Source organism: Bos mutus, chromosome 5 (assembly GCF_027580195.1).
Source record: "Bos mutus isolate GX-2022 chromosome 5, NWIPB_WYAK_1.1, whole genome shotgun sequence".
Lineage (NCBI taxonomy): Eukaryota > Metazoa > Chordata > Mammalia > Artiodactyla > Bovidae > Bos > Bos mutus.
Window position 1 is genome coordinate 104,449,835 of NC_091621.1, and position 18,861 is coordinate 104,468,695.

Sequence of the window (18,861 nt, forward strand, 5' to 3'; positions counted from 1 at the left end):
AGTCCCTGATTGAAGTTTTACAAGCACATCTAATTGTTGGTGTTTAGTTGCTAAGTCATGTCCGACTCTTTTGCAGCCTCATGGACAGCAGCCATGTAATGAGGGTGCTGTACAAGGTCATCTAAAGTCCAAAACAGAAAAGGCATTGGGTATACATTGTCTCTTTCCAGAAGGCTGGACAAGGATCACCACATAGAATTAATTGTCTTACGCAGTTGTAGGAATCGTCTCACAACTATTGTAAGGTAGAACTGAGATTTCCCTTCCATGGGACGTGTTCAGACATGGGATGAGTTACCTACATCTGCCAGAATTCTCATAGGAAATTCTTATATTGTGGGAAAGACTGTACCAGATCACTGGTTCCCAAACCCTTCACGTGCACGTGAAGCCCCTGGGGACCTTGTTTCCCAGGTGAGGCCTGCTCTCGCCGGCCCACAGATCACACTTCAAATAGCAAGGCATTAGGTGACTCACATAGAAACTTAATACAAAGTACAATGTTGAATCATAAATAGTAGTTGTGAGATTCAGGGGTTCAGTGTTACCCTTTGTGTTCAAATTCCCCTTCTGTGTGAACCGTTTTAGTGTAAATATATAACATGTGGACTTACTTCCAAAGGTAGTTTTATTGGTTTGTTTCAGGTGAGAACATCTGTAAAAGAGTGAGAAAGGGTTTTCGCTTAATTTGTAGGTCTTGCTTTTGGTGTCAGCATTACACCAAAAGCTGGCCTGCAGCTGAAAAAGTGCTTCTTTATTTGTTCCTTCTTTCCTCCTCTTTCTTCGTTCAGAGTGACATATATTGAAACTGAAATACATGTTTCCAGCATTGCAGTAGGCACTGAGACTACAGCAATGAGTGTAACTACCCCAAATCCCTTCCTTCGCATTCTTCTGGGGGAAAAAGTGGCAGACAGTAAAATATTCATGTGTTTGGTAGTGATATAGGCTAAAGAAGATACAAAGCAGGGAGGGAAATAAAAAGAACTTGAGGCAGAGGCCTTGGATGTCCTGAGAGAAGGCAGCTGGCTAGTAGACGAGGTAGAAGATGAAGAGATACAGACGTGTAGAGGAAGGGTGTCCAGGCAGAGGGCATTTCGCCAGCCCTAAGTGATGTGTACACGGTCTGTTCAAGGAGCCCAGGTTGGTTGGAGCAGGGAGACTAACACAGAGTGAAGTTAAAGGGGAAGCCGAGGCCTTGGAGGCCTGCATAAGGCTGTTTTATCTTCTCGGCCATCAACTGGAGGACTTGGGACAGACACATGAGTAGAGAGCCCCATTTTCAGATAACAAGGAAAGGGCTTTGTGTGTTTTTCAGTTGGGAACTGAAGCAGAAGGTACCCAGGCAACAACTGATATATATGAAAAAGAAGCAGCTATTGAGGTGGACTACAGCTCTCTAAGAGAGGATTTGAAGGTAACTGAAAGATTTCTGTTGTTTATGACTAACTTATGGGAATACTGAATATGTAAATCCTACAGAATAATTTTTAGATGACAGAGCATAGTTTGGGGGGTAAGTAGATTTCCTAATAGTTTTTAAAGAAATAGTATAAACAGGTTACATATAAAATGCTTAAAATATTTAAAGTGTTTATATCAGCATTTCTCCCTCTGTAGTCTGTAGAATACCAATACCATGAAAGATCTTGTTGAAGAAGAAAAGTTTCTGCCAGTATTTTGAAAGGCTGTTCCCTCTTCTTGAAGATTCACAATGAATAAAAAAAGTCATTGAGAAAAGTCCTGAAACACACAAAAGTAGCCAACACACTTCAGGATCCTGAATCACCCTGTCTGCGTCTCAGTGCAGTACGTCAGGAAGTGACAAGCTCTTCATAGCAGCAGAGCACAGACCAGAAATCGAGTTTCATGGTCTGTTTAATTTAATAGCTCTGACTCTGTTTCTGTTACCCCTGTAGCCATATGTTGCTTTGTGTTTTGATTTTGTCCTGAAGCTGCTGCTTTTATGAGGACAAAATGACTCTGGCCTTTCTTGCCTTCCAGCCAACACAACCACAACCCTCAGAGAAGAGAGAGCACCTATTGTAGTGGTGCTGTTCTTAAGGTTGAAGAAAAGCTTTTCCACAGAGGTCCAGCAGTTGTCCTCTCATCACAGTGTCCTGAATCGGGTCACATGTTCACTCCTGGCCAGTCACTGTTGGAGTGGGATGGACTTAGCTTAGGCCAAGCAGGATTCATGGGCCCTATGAGGGAGACATGGCCAACTTGGGCTTTGTTAGAAAGGAAGAAATGGAGAATGGATGTCAAGTAGCAATAACTACCACGTCTTTTTATTTCATATTTTTAATATTAATATATTTTGTTAGATTTATTGAGTTCTTTTATTGTTAATTGTGGCGCTTTGGGAAATCAGAAAATAACCTCTTATCTATTTTATAGTCTATTTAGTGCTTTCATATTTAATAAGTCCTTCCCTACAACATTACTATTTATAAATATTCTCTTCCTGTTAATGATTTTTTCTTTTCTTAGTTAATTTATCTGAAATTTATTTTTATATATAGTATGAGGTAAGAATCTTTCTTAGAAGGTACATAAATTAATCAATTTACTCGGCATCTTCTAAAAAATTCTTTCCTCCAATGAATTAAAACACACCTTTATCAGATGTTAAATAACCCTCTACAGGGTCAAGAAAGTTTTCCTGGAAGGTAATGCCTGCCGCACTTTTCCCTTCTCTCGTCACTCAAGTTAGTTCTGCTCATGGTTTAGGTTCTAGTTTAAATGTTACCTCCAACTGAGCTATTAAAAATCCTAAAAGATGATGTTGTTAAAGTGCTGCACTCAATATGTTAGCAAATTTGGAAAGCTCAGCAATGGTCACAGGATTGGAAAAGGTCAGATTTCATTCCAATGCCAGGGGAAGGCAATGCCAAAGAATGTACAAACTACCATACAATTGTGCTCATTTCACCTGCTAGCAAAGTAACACTCAAAATCCTTCAAGCTAGGCTTCAGAAGCACGGGAAGATATTAAGAAGAGGTGGCAAGAATACACAGAACAACTATACAAAGAAGATCTTCACGACCCAGATAATCACGATGGTGTGATCACTCACCTAGAGCCAGACACCCTGGAATGTGAAGTCAATGGGCCTTAGGAAGCATCACTATGAACAAAGCCGGTGGAAGTGATGGCATTCCAGTTGAGCTATTTCAAATCGTAAAAGATGATGCTGTGAGAGTGCTGCATTCAATATGCCAGAAAATTTGGAAAACTCAGCAGTGGCCACAGGACTTGAGGAGGTCAGTTTTTATTCCAATCCCAAAGAAAGGCAATGCCAAAGAATGCTCAAACTACCACACAATTGTACTCATCTCACACGCTAGCAAAGTAATGCTCAAAATTCTCCAAGCCAGGCTTCAACAGTATGTGAACTGTGAACTTCCAGATGTTCAAGCTGAATTTAGAAAAGGCAGAGGAACCAGAGATCAAATTGCCAACATCTGCTGGATAATGAAAAAAGCAAGGGAGTTCCAGAAAAACATCTATTTCTGCTTTATTGACTATGCCAAAGCCTTTGACTGTGTGGATCACAATAAACTGTAGAAAATTCTTAAAGAGATGGAAATACCAGACCACCTGACCTACCTTTTGAGAAATCTGTATGCAGGTCAGAAAGCAACAGTTAGAACTGGACATGGAACAGCAGACTGGTTCCAAATAGGGGAAGGAGTACGTCAAGGCTGTATATTGTCACCCTGCTTATTTAACTTCTGTGCAGAGTACATAATCTGAAATGCTGGCTGGATGAAGCACAAGCTGGAGTCACGATTGCCGGGAGAAATATCAATAACCTCAGATATGCAGATGACATCACCCTTATGGCAGAAAGCAGAAGAACTAAAGAGCCTCTTGACGAAAGTGAGAGAGGAGAGTGAAAAAGTTGGCTTAAAACTCAACAGAAAACTAAGATGGCATCTGGTCCCATCACTTCATGACAAATAGATGGGGAAACAGTGGAAACAGTGAGAGACTTTATTTTGGGGGGCTCCAAAATCACTGCAGATGGTGATTGCAGCCATGAAATTAAAAGATGCTTACTCCTTGGAAGAAAAGTTATGACCAACCTAGACAGCATATTAAGAAGCAGAGACATTACTTTGCCAACAAAGGTCCATCTAGTCAAGGCTGTCATTTTTCCAGTAGTCATGTATGGATGTGAGAGTTGAACTATAAAGAAAGCTGAGCATTGAAGAGTTGATGCTTTTGAAGTGTGGTGTTGGAGAAGACTCTTGAGAGTCCCTTGGACTGCAAGGAGATCGAACCAGTCCATCCTAAAGGAAATCAGTCCTGAATATTCATTGGAAGGACTGATGCTAAAGCTGAAACTCCAGTACTTTGGCCACCTGATGTGAAAAACTGAGTCATTGGAAAAGACCCTGATGCTGGGAAGGATTGAAGCCGGGAGGAGAAGGGGAAGACAGAGGATGAGATGGTTGGATGGCATCACCAACTCAATGGGCATGAGTGTGAGTAAACTCCAGGAGTTGGCGATAGACAGGGAGGCCTGGCGTGCTGCTGTCCGTGGGGTTGCAAAGAGTCGGACATGACTGAGCAACTGAACTGACTGACTGATTAGATCATAGGAAAGGCAAAGGAATTCCAGAAAAACACCTACTTCTGATTCATTGAGTATGATAAAGCCTTTGACTGTGTGGATCACAACAAACTGTGAAACAATCTTAAAGAGATGGAAATACCAGACCACCTTACTTTTCTCCTGAGAAACCTGTATGCAGGACAAGAAGCAACAGGTAGAACCAGTCATGGAACAATGGACTGGTTCGAAATTGGGAAAGGAGTACATCAAGGCTCTATATTGCTACTCTGCTTATTTAACTTCTATGCAGAGTACATCATGTGAAATGCCAGGCTGGTGAATCACAAGCTGAAATAAAGATTGCTAGGAGAAATATTAAGCTCAGATATGCAGATGATACCACTCTTATGGCAGAAAGTGAAGACAAACTCAAGAGCCTCTTGATGAAGGTTAAAGAGGAGAGTGAAAAAGCAGGCATAAAACTCAACTTTCAGAAAACAAAGATCATGGCATCTGGACCCATCACTTCATGGCAAATAAAAGGTGGAAAAGTGGAACAGTGACAGATTTTCTTTTCTTGGGCTCCAAAATCACTGTGAATGGTGACTGAAGCCATGAAATTAAAAGACACTTGCTCCTTGAAAAAAAAAGCTATAAAAAACTTAGAATATTAAAAAACAGAGACAACACTTTGCCAACAAAGGTTTGTATAGTCAAAGCTATGGTTTTTCCAGTAGTGATGTATGGATTTGCAAGTTGGACCATAAAAAAGGCTGAACACCGAAGAATTGATGCTTTCAAATTGTGTTGCTGAAGAACGCTCTTGAATAGTCCTTTGGACTGCAAGGAGATCAAACCAATCAATCTAAAGGAAATCAACCCAGAATATTCGCTGGAAGAATTGATACTAAAACTCCAATAGTTTGGCAGCAGATGCCAAGAGTTGACTCATTAGAAAAGACCCTGATGCTGGGAAAGATTAAGGGCAGGAGGAAAAGGGGGCAGCAGAGGAGGAGATGGTTGGATGGCATCCTGGACTCAATGGACATGAGTTTGAGCAAACTTTAGGAAATAGTGAAAGACAGGGAAGCCTGGCATGCTGCAGTTCACGGGGTCGCGGAGAGTTGGACATGACTTAGTGACTGAACAACAACCAGACGGGCTGGATCTCTTCTGCCCATAGTACTCACGCTCACCTGGTGGAGGGCTTCACACTGTTGTCAACGCCAGTTTGCGTGTCTGCCTTCCCTGTCAGCTCTTTAAGGGCAAGGACAGAGTAGTTTTCATCACTGAATCCTCATACATAGTAGATGATCAGTATTTTTTAATGAACGAGTGTATGTCCATTGACAGATGAATGGATACAGAAATTGTGGTACATATATACAATGGAGTATTACTCTGCTATTAAAAAGAACACATTTGAGTCAGTCCTAATGAGTTGGATGAAGCTAGAGCCTGTTATACAGAGTGAAATAAGTTGAAGAAAAAGACAAATATTTATATTAATTCCTACATATGAAATCTATAAACATGGTACTGATGAATCTATTTGTAGGGCAGCAGTGGAGATGAAGACATAGAGAAAAGACTTGTGGACACAGTGGGGAAAGGAGAAGGTGGGATGACTTGAGAGAGTAGCATGGAAACATACATATTACCATATGTAAAATAGGTAGCCAGTGAGAATTTGCTTTTGTGACACTGTGCTCTGTGACAACCTAGAGGGGTAGGATGGGGAGAGAGATGGGAGGGAGGGTTCAAGAGAGAGGGGACATGAATACTTGTGGCTGACTCATGTTGATTTATGGCAGAAACCAACACAGTATTATAAAGCAATTATCTTCCAATTTAAAAAAAATTTTTAAAAGAAGCAATAACATGAATTGTTTACTTTTTTAGCCAGATTAAGAAATACGAAGGTGAAGCGTGTTCCAAGAGGGCAGCACCCATGACGCCTGAGCTATGAAAAGGCACAGCCAACCCAGGAAGCCACAGTAGTGCCCCAAACTGCACTGCAGGCTCAGAGAGGGCTGCCAGGGCTGGCAGGGCTGGATGCAGAGCGAGAGAAATAGGGGCCATACCCTGAAGGGCCCGGTGCCTACTTACTGCAGCAGTTTGGGTCTAAGTGGCATGCTAATCATTGCTGTTCTTTGCCAATAATAGGCTCTACAATCTGATAAAGAAATTGAGGCCCAGCTTAGACTCCTCCTACAACAAGTAGCATCCCAAGAAGATATCCTGTTGAAGACAGCAGCCCCAAACCTAAGAGCCGTGGAGAACCTGAAGACTGTCAGAGACAAGTTTCAGGAGTCCATAGACGGTGAAATTAAACTTTAGTTGATAGCAAGATCATATTCGTTGGTATTAGGGGTTTTGATTTCTGTAACATTTACCAATAATCCCCCCTAAACTGTACCTTTGTTTTGATTATATATATTTTTTTCTCTGTTATCTTATAGTAATGTACTTTTAATGCTGAATTATTAACTTCTTCCTTTTTGAAAAGAGTTTTGCTTTAATTTAAAAACAGGTGTATTGGTTATTTTTGAACAGTGTCTTATTTCATAGCAGCACAAGAGGCATATTAGATAACTCTGTTGGAATTTGTTGTTATTATTTAAAAATCAGCCCTACCCAGAAAAGGAGCTCATCAATTTTAATAGTCATTTTCTTGGACTTAATAGTAGCTGAGATGTTTTGAAGGTAGATTTAATTCAAGATGGCCAAACTCAAAATCTAGCTTAAAAAATGTTTTATGCTTTAAAGTTAAAATAAGAACAGCCCTTGGTGATCTTCAAAATAAAGAACATTGATTCTCTCTCAGCTTTTGAGGCCAGCAGAAAGGAAGCCAGAATATGTAGGCAAGAGTTTGAACAGGTGAAAAAAAGGAGATACGATCTTTTCAACCAGTGTTTTGAGCACATCTCAATCTCAATTGATCAAATCTACAAGAAGCTCTGCAGAAACAACAGTGCCCAAGTATGTATTTCTCACCCTCAAATATGAGTAGGAACTTGTGTTACTTGATATTGTTTTCTTTAATGGTGATAAATCACCATCACTCTCTCTTGAGTAACCCACTTAACTGGGTAAAGTCAGCTCATGAAAATTGGTTATCACAGTGACCTGTGTTCTAGGTCTAGTCAGCCTGGCAAGTCAAAATCTCTGGTCCTGCTTCTTTATCTGCACAATGAGTGGGTTAGATCATCTGGTTTCCAAGTTCTCTTTCAGTTCTGGAATTCTGTGATCTGTACTAATTTGACTTTGTAGAGCTGTCAGTGGTCTCTGCAGTAGAGTTAGGGTAATGTAGGGGAAAAAGGTTGATGTGGGGTCTGTGGAGAGGGAAGGAACTAGAGGCAGGGTTCAAGTCTAGACGCGCCCCTTGTCGTATTGGTCTTTCCATTCCGTGATCAGTATGCACAGCAAATACTGTGCAGTTGGACATGGACAAAAGATGTAGACCAGGTCATATATATGTGAGTTTCCCTCTTTCTCTCGGTATTCTTTTATGACTGAAGTAATCTTGAATCACATACTTAGAATTTCAACCAAGAATAACTTGGTGATGGTGGTGGTGGTGTTTTTAATTAATTAATTTAATTTTAATTGGAGGCTAATTACTTTACAATATTGCAGTGGTTTTTGCCATACATTGACATGAATCAGCCACGGGTGTACATGTGTCCCCATCCTGAACGCCCCTTCCACCTCCCTCCCCATCCCATCCCTCAGGGTTGTCCCAGTGCACCGGCTTTGAGTGCCCTGTTTCATGCCTCGAACTTGGACTGGTGATCTATTTCACATATGATAATATACATGTTTTAATGCTATTCTCTAAGATCATCCCACCCTCGCCTTCTCCCACAGAGTCCAAAAGTCTATTCTTTACATCTGTGCCTCTTTTGCTGTCTCACATATAGGGTCATCGATGCCATCTTTCTAAATTTCATATACATTCGTGACTTCCCTGGTGCCTCAGATGGTGAAGCGTCTTGCTTACAATGCAGGAGACCTCAGTTCGATCCCTGGGTTGGGAAGATACTCTGGAAACGGAAATGGCAACCCACTCCAGTACTCTTGCCTGAAAAATCCCATGGATGGAGGAGCCTGGTGGGCTACAGTCCATGGGGTCACAGAGAATCCAACACGACTGAGCGACTTCACTTTCTCTTTCATACTCTATTGGTGTTTTTCTTTCTGGCTTACTTCACTCTGTATAATAGGCTCCAGTTTCATCCACCTCATTAGAATTGATTCATGTGTTCTTTTTAATAGCTGAGTAATAATTTTCCATTGTGTATATGTACCACAGCTTTCTTATCCATTTGGCTGGTGATGGACATCTAGGTTGCTTCCATGTCTTGGCTATTGTACACAGTGCTGTGATAAACATTAGAGCACATGTGTCTCTTTCAATTCTGGTTTCCTTGGTGCGTATGCCCAGGAGTGGGATTGCTGGGTCGTATGGCAGTTCTCTTTCCAGTTTTTTAAGGAATCTCCACACTGTTCTCCATAGTGGCTGTACTAGTTTGCATTCCCACCAACAGTGTAAGAGGGTTCCCTTTTCCCTACACCCTCTCCAGCATTTATTGTTTGTAGACTTTTTGATAACAGCCATTCTGACCGGCATGAGATGGTACCTCATTGTGGTTTTGATTTGCATTTCTCTGATAATGAGTGATGTTGAGCATCTTTTCATGTGTTTGTTAGCCATCTGTATGTCTTCTTTGGAGAAATGTCTGTTTAGTTCTTTGGCCCATTTTTTGATTGGGTTGTTTATTTTTCTGGTATTGAGCTGCATGAGCTGTTTATATATTTTTGAGATTAATTCTTTGTGAGTTGCTTCGTTTGCTATTCTTTTCTCCCATTCTGAAGGCTGTCTTTTCACCTTGCTTATAGTTTCCTTCATTGTGCAAAAGCTTTTAAGTTTAATTAGGTCCCATTTGTTTATTTTTGCTTTTATTTCCACTACTCTGGGAGGTGGGTCATAGAGGATCCTGCTGTGATTTATGTCAGAGAGTGTTTTGCCTATGTTTTCCTCTAGGAGTTTTATAGTTTCTGGTCTTAGATCTTTAATCCAAAAATTAACTTATTTTTTATAAAGTAAGACTAGAGGAAACCTGTTAGCTCCTTGAGGGCAGGATTCACCTCTGTGCCTGTGGAGCTTGGCCCGTAACAGGCATTCGGTGAAGAGCTGGTGACAGGAGCAGCGGAGGAGCTGCATGAAGACTGTTGTAGTTTGACTGCAGCATATGCTTCTGAACTGTGAACAGCAGACTGATGGGAAGATCTTACCTTTTATGTGTTAGAGTGTTTTCCCTGTATTCCCTATCCAGCAAACTTTGTTATCTCTGATTATAAGTAGAGCTGAATACATTATTTACAAGTATTGGTATATTTTTCCATCAAACGGAGAAAAATAAAAACCAGTAGTATTTTGCAGTTCCAAATTGAACTTTACCAATAGCTTTTTTGATATTGCTAAATAAATAACATGTGTTTCAGGCATTTCTTAGCCCAGAGAACCCAGAAGAGCCTTACTTGGAGGGAATTAGCTATAACTGTGTGGCCCCAGGCAAACGGTTCATGCCGATGGATAACTTGTCCGGGGGAGAGAAGTGCGTGGCAGCCCTGGCACTCCTGTTCGCTGTGCACAGGTATGGTCACAGTGAGCCCTCTGTGCATCAGGGCAGAGGCCAAATGGCCCTTCCTACAGAAGATCTACTTATTACTTGTCTTTATGCAGCGTACGTCATACAAAGCTATTTTTTTCAGCCAGACAATTCAGGTTATGCTATGGGCCTGTAATAATTTAGACAGCAAATTTAAGAGAGAATTCAGTCTTTGACAGATTTTTATTCAATTTGTTATTATCAAAAGCTACTAATGTCCAGCTTAATCGAAAAGAAAGGAGAAAAGGGGGTAGCAAATGGCCAGATTTGAATTTAAGATCGCCAAAAAACAATTCCAACAACAAATCCAAACAAAATAAAAACAGCTAACTTTTATGTTATTTTCCTAGTCCACATTCAGAGATGTGCTATTTAGTAAGGGATGTTAAGCAAAGTATTTCTTCTGGAAAAAAGTTTAACCTCCTCATTTCCACTGATGATGGTGACACTTGTGTTTGTAAAATAAATCACAGGAAAGATGTTAGCTAAAAGTAAAGCAATTAACTTTTCAACATCCAAAGCACTAGATGAAGAACTATGGTATGGATAATAGAGCCTCTCTGTTTTCATGATCAGAAAGATCAACCCAAGTTTTACAGCTGTTTGTTACTGGTCCCAAGAAGGAAAAAGAATTGGTGATGATAGGAAAGCAAAAGAAGATGCCACTAATGCAGGAAGACTTTGAGAAATGGAGGAGGCAGGGACTGTAACAGGAGTGAATCTGAGCAGAACACGACTCTTCCTGGGTGTCACCCCATCCATTTATTCAACAGATATTTGTTAAATATTTACTGTGTCGAGTGGTGTTAATGGGCATAGGAGAGACCACAGTGAAGAAAACAAAGACCCTGCCTCAAAGAGACTTAATTTTAGCTGGGGAAGACAGATGATAAATAAGGTGTATTAGGAAACTAATTCTCTAATATAGAGACTATTAGAAAATGACAGATGCTGTAGAGACGAGGCAATGGCAGTAGTAACAGGGAAGGGTTTGCAATATTAAAGTCTTCTGGGGAGGACTTTTTGAAAGGGTAATATTTGAGCAAAGATTTGAAGAAATTAAGGGATCAAGTCACATGGGTGGAGTGTTCTAGAGGAGCGTTCTAAGGGAAGAATATTCTAGACATGAGTGCAGAGCAAAGTGCTGAGGCCAGAGTAAGCCTGGTGCCTGTAGAGAACAGACTGTCTGCAGCAGCAGCAGGCGCAGGTTAGGGAGCTGTGGTAGCAATCAGGGCGGAAGATGGTGGCGGTTCAGACCAGTGTGGGAGCAGATACGACGTGGGGTAGGAGGGAGCCTAATCAACTAGAGGGATAAGAGCTGCCATTAACTGAACTGGAGAGGAGCACAGGACGGGGGTGGGTTTGAGGGTAGGTGAAAAGTTTGATTTTGCTTGAGTTTGAGCAGATACCCACGTGGAGCTGAGTAAGCCACTGGACCAGTGAGGCAAGGGTTTGAGAAGTCAGAACTGTCAGTAGAAGTGTGAGAGCATTCCATCTATGAATGATACTCAAAACCTTGAGAGCAGATGACATCATCAAAGAAGCTAGTTAGATAGAAGAAGGCTCTGATCACTGAGCCCCAAAGACACCACAGTGTCAAGAAGTTAAGAGATTGTGGAGGAGCTGACAGAAGAGATTGGGGCCTGGAGCAATGGGTGGGGCGGGGAGTTGATCATGGTGTCCTTGACGTCAGAGGAAGTCGGGGAGGACTGCCCTGGTTCCATCCACCTTCCTTTGAAGGGATGTGGACTGGGAATTGAGCACTGTATTTATTGACAGAGGCCATTGGTGACCTAGACAAAGGCAGACGAAAGGACATGTTTTATTTATTCTGAATATTCTTAGTCCTGTCCTCCAAGTCTTGTAAAACAAAGTTGTAACTGACTTGATTGTAATTTTTTTCTAGTTTTCGGCCTGCTCCATTCTTTGTTTTAGATGAAGTAGATGCAGCCCTGGACAATACTAACATTGGCAAAGTAAGTTCCTTTCTGATTTAACTTCCAGTGCAGTGTTTACAGTTCAAGGATCAGGATGCAGTCAGAAGGCAATTTACCCTGAGCAAACATAGTTTGATAGTTGCTGTATAAAGGCAAAATCTAAGTTAAAAATCTAAAAACAAGATGATCCAGGGTAGTAGTTTTCACTCAGGGTTTGGGGGACTCAGGATCACTGTGCTGGATCCACAGCACTGCTGCGGAGTGACTTGCTCTTCCCCAAATCTGGGTATTGGGACCTAGAGGGTCCTTAAAAGTAGACCACATGGCAAATAGGACCAAATTAGTTGTCTAATAAAGTCCAAAATAACATACCTAAATAAAATCCCAAAGGAATTAAAGTTCAAAATTTTGGTCCCCTTCATTTATTAAAATGTCTCCAATCAGTGCATTTGCACATAATCCTAATCCTGTTTTCAGTATTTGAGACCATGAGGGAACGAAGGACATAACTGAAAATCAGCCTTAAAGATCAGTACATAGAGGGACAGAGCCGCCTGTGACAGACTCTCAGACGTCTCAGCCATCTTGACTAAATTTCGGACTTGACTGGAAGGTGACCACAGGATGGAGGCAAACGCTGGCGGCCCCATCCTGCAGAGACCCTGGGCCGTGGTCCTATTGCCAGAGCCATCCATTTCTGGAAGGAGACGAATTAAACTTCTGGTTTTGATTCTAGGTTCATCAGCCTTCCGGAAATGACTGGACTTTGCATTTATAGCTGTTTATAAGGAGGCTGCTCTGGTCATTGGAGAAGGAAATGGCAACCCACTCCAGTATTCTTGCCTAGAGAATCCTGTGGACGGAGGAGCCTGGCGAGCTGCTGTCCATAGGGTCGCACAGAGTTGGACACGACTGAAGCGACTTAGCATGCATGCATGCGTTGGAGAAGGAAATGGCAACCCACTCCAGTGTTCTTGCCTGGAGAATCCCAGGGACAGAGGAGCCTGGTGGGCTGCCATCCATGGGGTCGCACAGAGTCGGACACGACTGAAGCGACTTAAGAGCAGCAGCAGCAGCAGCTCTGGTCATGCTGACAGAGAAGGTCTCTAGTAATTTGTTAAGTTGGCATTCTGGGTTATACTTTAGTCTTAGAAACTTGGTTACTGAGTCCAACCCTGAGAGGTGTATTGAGTCTTGGGCACCACCCTGAGTCTGTGCAGTTGACCTCCCTTGATCTCTCTCTGTTGAGCCTCTTGTGTGATCCTGGGAGACGCAGGGGCTTTCTAGGAGCTGCAGCCCGGGGTAACTTCTGCTGGGAACAGTGTCATCTTCCAGCATTTCCCAGGCTGTATTCACCTAACCCAGCTCTCTATAGGGCCTTGCTGTTTGAACATGTCACGGCATACATAAGAATAGCACATTGATGCCACCCCCACAAAAGTTAGGAACTAGATCCAGAGTCCCCTGAAGCTTGTAGAGAACAGGCCAGAGCCACGTTCTGTGACCTGTGAGAGATGTCGGGGTGACTGGGAAAAGGAAACACAGGAATAAAAAGAGAGTCTTGATTCATCTCTCTGGAATGCCAGCCAATCTGCGTCAGCTAATTGGACTCCAAGGCCTGACTTGTTTGGGGGAATTTTTTAGCACTTTGTATCCCATATCCTGTGTGTGAGGGGAAGGGGGTGGCTCTATCACTGGACTTCGGACACTCGCCTTCTCTGAAGGGGAACTGAAGTGTATTCCGTTGTTGTTCAGTCAGTCGGTTGTGTCTGACTCTTTTGTGACTTCATGGACTGTAGCCTACCAGGCTCCTCTGTTCTTGGGATTTTCCAAACAAAAATACTGGAATTAGATTGCCATTTCCTTCTCTAGGATCTTCCCGAACCAGGGATCAAACCCACATCTCCTGCATTAGCAGGCAGATTTTTTACTGCTAAGTCACCAGGGAAGCCCAAGGTATCCATATCTTCTAGCAAAATTTAGATGTTTGTATTAGTGGAATCTTCAAGAACTAGGTCTTACTTACTATTTTCTATTGTAAGATGTACTATCCTAAGTACTAAAAGCCTCTTAATTTCCAGTTTCCCTTTGAGATTACGTTCCTGGCACCCCACTGCTGAATTGAGTATGAGCATGATGCAATATGAGCAACTGTGAAGCAGCTTCCAGTCCCGCTTGTGATCAGGGTACCCAGCCTCTATCACACGTGACTCCTAGCAAAATGCATGCCTTACATTTTTGTATCCTGTCTCCTCTTCCATTCTGTCAACACCCCAAGACTTTTTAAAGACCTGTCTCACAGTGGCTACCATTGCCTCTAATGGGGGAGGTCCTTCCATGAATTCAGCCTCTTAGCCTGAAGCATTTTCTCCCTCTCATCATTCACCTCAACTGCTGACTCATTCCTCAACTGAAGCTGCCATTCCTGCTTCCAAAATATGTCCTTCACTTCTTGGGTGCAGTCAGGAGAAGACATACTGTAAACTTGCAGAGAAATCCAGGGTGTTGGCAAGTAACTTGTTAAACTGTAATTTGAGTCCCAATTGTTCTTCATAATTTTCCAAGTTCTGAGTAGAGTCTGTCCACCAAGACCCATTTCTATGCAGTCTATCTTGTTCTTATTCTCATTCCTTAGAATTAAGTCTTTGAGTTCCCCTCTAACCAAATGAGTTGATTATGGATTATGTATATATAATTGCCATATTTTTCTCATCTCGAGGCTTTGATGGCAATATAGGAAGTTGGAAGTTTAAATACCACCCTTTACCCTAGAAATATCGGAGTGGTAGTTTTACCTTATTGTCAAGATTGATTGCCTATTCACATCATGGTATCTTAAGTTAGAGTTTTATTCTTAAAAATATTCTTCCAAGTTTTCAATCGTAGATTTAATGAGCCTTATATATATTTTTTACTAACCTCTTATTTTACAGTCTGAACTATTTCCATTTCTGTAGTGGATTTATTGAGTTTACAGAAAGAGAAGTAAGTAAGTGCCTTGTCACCTAAAATGGGCAGATTCAGAGCTGCAGAATCCGTCCTCAAAGCCCCCAGAGAGGAGGCCTCGCTTACTGATGAAACGTGCTTTCTGCTTCCTCCCAGGTGTCAAGTTATATTAAAGAGCAGACTCAGGAACAGTTTCAGATGATAATCATTTCCCTGAAAGAGGAGTTCTATTCCAAAGCTGATGCACTGATAGGCATCTATCCAGAGGTAAAGATAAGTAAAAACAGATAAAGTCACCTTATAGTGTGTCCTGACACCACAAGTTCCTAGTATAGACACTTTGATTTCTGCACTTTTATTAATATAGGCCTAAATATTTTTTAGTCAAATGAGACTTAATAGTAACTACTTAGATATTTTTCTGTGGCAGTACACAGAAATTTAAGTTATATTTTAAGTGAAAAAGCAAATAGAAAACTGCACAACAGTGAGTATAATTTTGTTTTTAAAACAGTAGTGCACATTAACTTACACAGGGTAAACTGTCGATACCCTCCTCCATATTTCTATAATGTTTGAATGTTTTAGCAACAACAAATGCACTGTTGTAGAGCTAACAAGGAGCCATTTATCTTCCAAAGCTACTAAAAGAAAAAACAAAGAATTTGACAGAGTTCCAAGTTGTATAGTAATTTTTGTAATTCAGTTTCTTAAGCCGTTGAAAGTACTTAGCTGAGCTAATGGAGCAGAGCAACTCATTTAGATCATTCAGTTCTTGGACAATGAGGTTTTACTTCCTGAGTTTTCCTTTAAGATAAAAATTAAAGCAACGGTACTGCAATAAAAATTAAATTTTTTAAAAACTGAAAAAACAAAAAAGTTTAAAAATAGATTTCCCTTCCTGTGCCTAATTAATATCAGGGGGTCACTGGAAGAGAACTGGAAGTTCTCACTGCCAGTGTAGAGGAGCGGCGAACTATTCAGGGCTGAGCCCAGGTCTCAGCTGGGCCCTGTCAGTCACACCAGACAGGTCACTAATGTGTATTGTGCATACAAGTGGGCACACCTAGCAGTGAGTAACTCAGAGCGGGCGAGAACTTGGACTTGTAGCCCACTCTAGGCTGAAATAAGCAGAAGGGGCTTGGGGCTTCTGGGAAGGGAAGGCAAGCAACGGGACAGGGACCCGAGAAAGCACAGTAAACAAGGGCTGTCCAGTCGGATTTGCTCTGCTGATTCGAGCGCCTTCTCCACTGAGGAAGAGTTCAGAGTGGAAAGGATGTCCCCTTGCACATAGATGTCAATTTCCTTTACAGAAGGGAAACTTGTGCTCAGCTTTTAGAGCTTCTCCTGTATCTGCTGGTTCTCAGTAGCCTCTGGCTCAAAACAATCCACATGCAAAAGAGGCATATTTTTGGGTGGCACATTCTGGTACCCTTCAGTTCCGTTCAGTTCAGTCGCTCAGTCGTGTCCGACTCTGCGACCCCATGAATCACAGCACACCAGGCCTCCCTGTCCATCACCAGCTCCCGGAGTTCACCCAAACTATGGTACCCTTACCAAAAACAAAACATAAAGCTGATGGAAATGCAGAAGTAACAGCTTCTCGGATGGTTATAAAGAGGTTCCTTTAAAATGCAAATCCAGACTCACTAATGGCTCTTTACATTAATAGCACTTACTCTCTACTGGAACTGACTTTTAACTGTCTTTTCTCCGTTTCAGCACGACGACTGCATGTTCAGCCGAGTTTTGACCCTAGATCTTTCTCAGTATCCAGATACTGAAGGCAGAGAAAGCAGCAGGAGACAGCACAAGCCCCACTAAGACCTAGAGTGCCCTCGAGCCGGGAGCAGTCACAGTGCTCAGGCCAGTCTGTTTAGTTCAGGCCCAGACTGCTTCTGGGGCAAAAGCCAGGCGGCCTGCGTGCCATTCGTGGGAGAGCTTGACTGTTACCGGCACAGACGCTGCAGCTCACCACTGAGGAGTGTCCAGGCCCCACTCCAGGAGGTAATGTGTCCCATGAGAGTCAGCTTTGATTGAGTTTAACAAAGAAACCACTACAGTTTAAACTTGCATTCTGAAAGCCGGTCAGAAAATTTTGAATACTGTATCAGCTTTACTCTGATCTTGCCTTGTATGTTTAAGTGATCTTTAAGGGAAACTCATGGTTTTTAAATAGTTACAGTGTGTTGAATCTGTTTCATGTAAAGTTATTTCAGAGAACTTTAGTCAATATTGAAAATGCCAATAAAAACTCTTAATTTCAAATGTCTGCAATTTGCAATTTTAGGAACACAAAAAAAATTTTAAATGAAATTGAATTATGTCTGCTTCCGTGCTGTTTAAATTTCTCTGACTATAATTTCTGTTAAGGAAACACTGAAGAACACAGGCTTTCCCAGTTAACACTGACTTCACAGGGAAGCAGTCATCCTTATCTGTGGGCATCATGTGTATTAAAATCCAAGCATGCTCAAATCCCTTACACAGATTGCTGCAATAATATTTTAATATAACCTATGCACATCCTGTCATACACTTCAAATCATCTCTACTATTTATAATGCTTCAGATCAGATCAGTCGCTCAGTCGTGTCCAACTCTTTGCGACCCCATGAATCGCAGCATGCCAGGCCTCCCTGTCCCTCACCAACTCCCGGAGTTCACTCAAACTCATGTCCATCAAGTCAGTGATGCCATCTCATCCTCTGTCGTCCCCTTCTCCTCCTGCCCCCAATCCCTCCCAGCATCAGAGTCTTTTCCAATGAGTCAACTCTTCGCATGAGGTGGCCAGAGTACTGGAGTTTCAGCTTTAGCATCATTCCTTCCAAAGAAATCTCAGGGCTGATCTCCTTCAGAATGGACTGGTTGGATCTCCTTGCAGTCCAAGGGACTCTCAAGAGTCTTCTCCAACACCACAGTTCAAAAGCATCAATTCTTTGACGCTCAGCCTTCTTCACAGTCCAACTCTCACATCCATACATGACCACAGGAAAAACCATAGCCTTGACTAGATGAACCTTTGTTGGCAAAGTAATGCCTCTGCTTTTGAATATGCTATCTAGGTTGGTCATAACTTTCCTTCCAAGGAGTAAGCGTCTTTTAATTTCATGGCTGCAGTCACCATCTGCAGTGATTTTGGAGCCCCCAAAAATAAAGTCTGACACTGTTTCCACTGTTTCCCCATCTATTTCCCATGAGGTGGTGGGACCAGATGCCATGATCTTCATTTTCTGAATGTTGAGCTTTAAGCCAACTTTTTCACTCTCCAGTTTCACTTTCATCAAGAGGCTTTTGAGTTCCTCTTCACTTTCTGCCGTAAGGGTGGTGTCATCTGCGTATCTGAGGTTATTGAGATTTCTCCCGGCAATCTTGATTCCAGCTTGTGTTTCTTCCAGTCCAGCGTTTCTCATGATGTACTCCGCATAGAAGTTAAATAAGCAGGGTGACAATATACAGCCTTGACGAACACAATGTAAATACTATGTAACTAGTTGCTTGTATGCCACAAACTCAAGTACTGGTTTTTGGAACTTTGCAGCATCTTCTTTTCCCAACCGTTTTCCCTTTTTTTGGCCGTATGGTATGGCTTGTGGGACCTTAGTCTCCTGACCAGGGACTGAACCTGGTCCCTGCCGTGGGAGCACAGTCTTAAGCACTGGGCCACCAGGAAATTCCCTTTCCTATTTTCAATCCAGGTTTGGCTGAGTCCACAGATATGCAGCCCAAGGATACAGC

The 18,861-nt window shown here is 42.0% G+C and overlaps 1 protein-coding gene across 2 annotated transcripts in view; it reads left to right on the plus strand.

Annotated features, from left to right (window-relative positions):
* SMC1B (structural maintenance of chromosomes 1B) overlaps positions 1 to 17,363 on the plus strand; it is an 82,112-nt gene extending 64,749 nt beyond the window's left edge. The window contains exons 19-25 of one of the 2 annotated variants that reach the window (XM_005896364.2): positions 1,319 to 1,417; positions 6,732 to 6,888; positions 7,393 to 7,547; positions 10,074 to 10,225; positions 12,147 to 12,216; positions 15,280 to 15,390; positions 16,846 to 17,363. In XM_005896364.2, the coding sequence (XP_005896426.2) occupies positions 1,319 to 1,417; positions 6,732 to 6,888; positions 7,393 to 7,547; positions 10,074 to 10,225; positions 12,147 to 12,216; positions 15,280 to 15,390; positions 16,846 to 16,947 (846 nt within the window). In that variant the 3' untranslated portion in view covers positions 16,948 to 17,363. The remainder of the gene's footprint in view (positions 1 to 1,318; positions 1,418 to 6,731; positions 6,889 to 7,392; positions 7,548 to 10,073; positions 10,226 to 12,146; positions 12,217 to 15,279; positions 15,391 to 16,845) is intronic. The other variant, XM_070370073.1, reaches the window with a different exon arrangement.
* Positions 17,364 to 18,861: the final 1,498 nt, after the last annotated feature.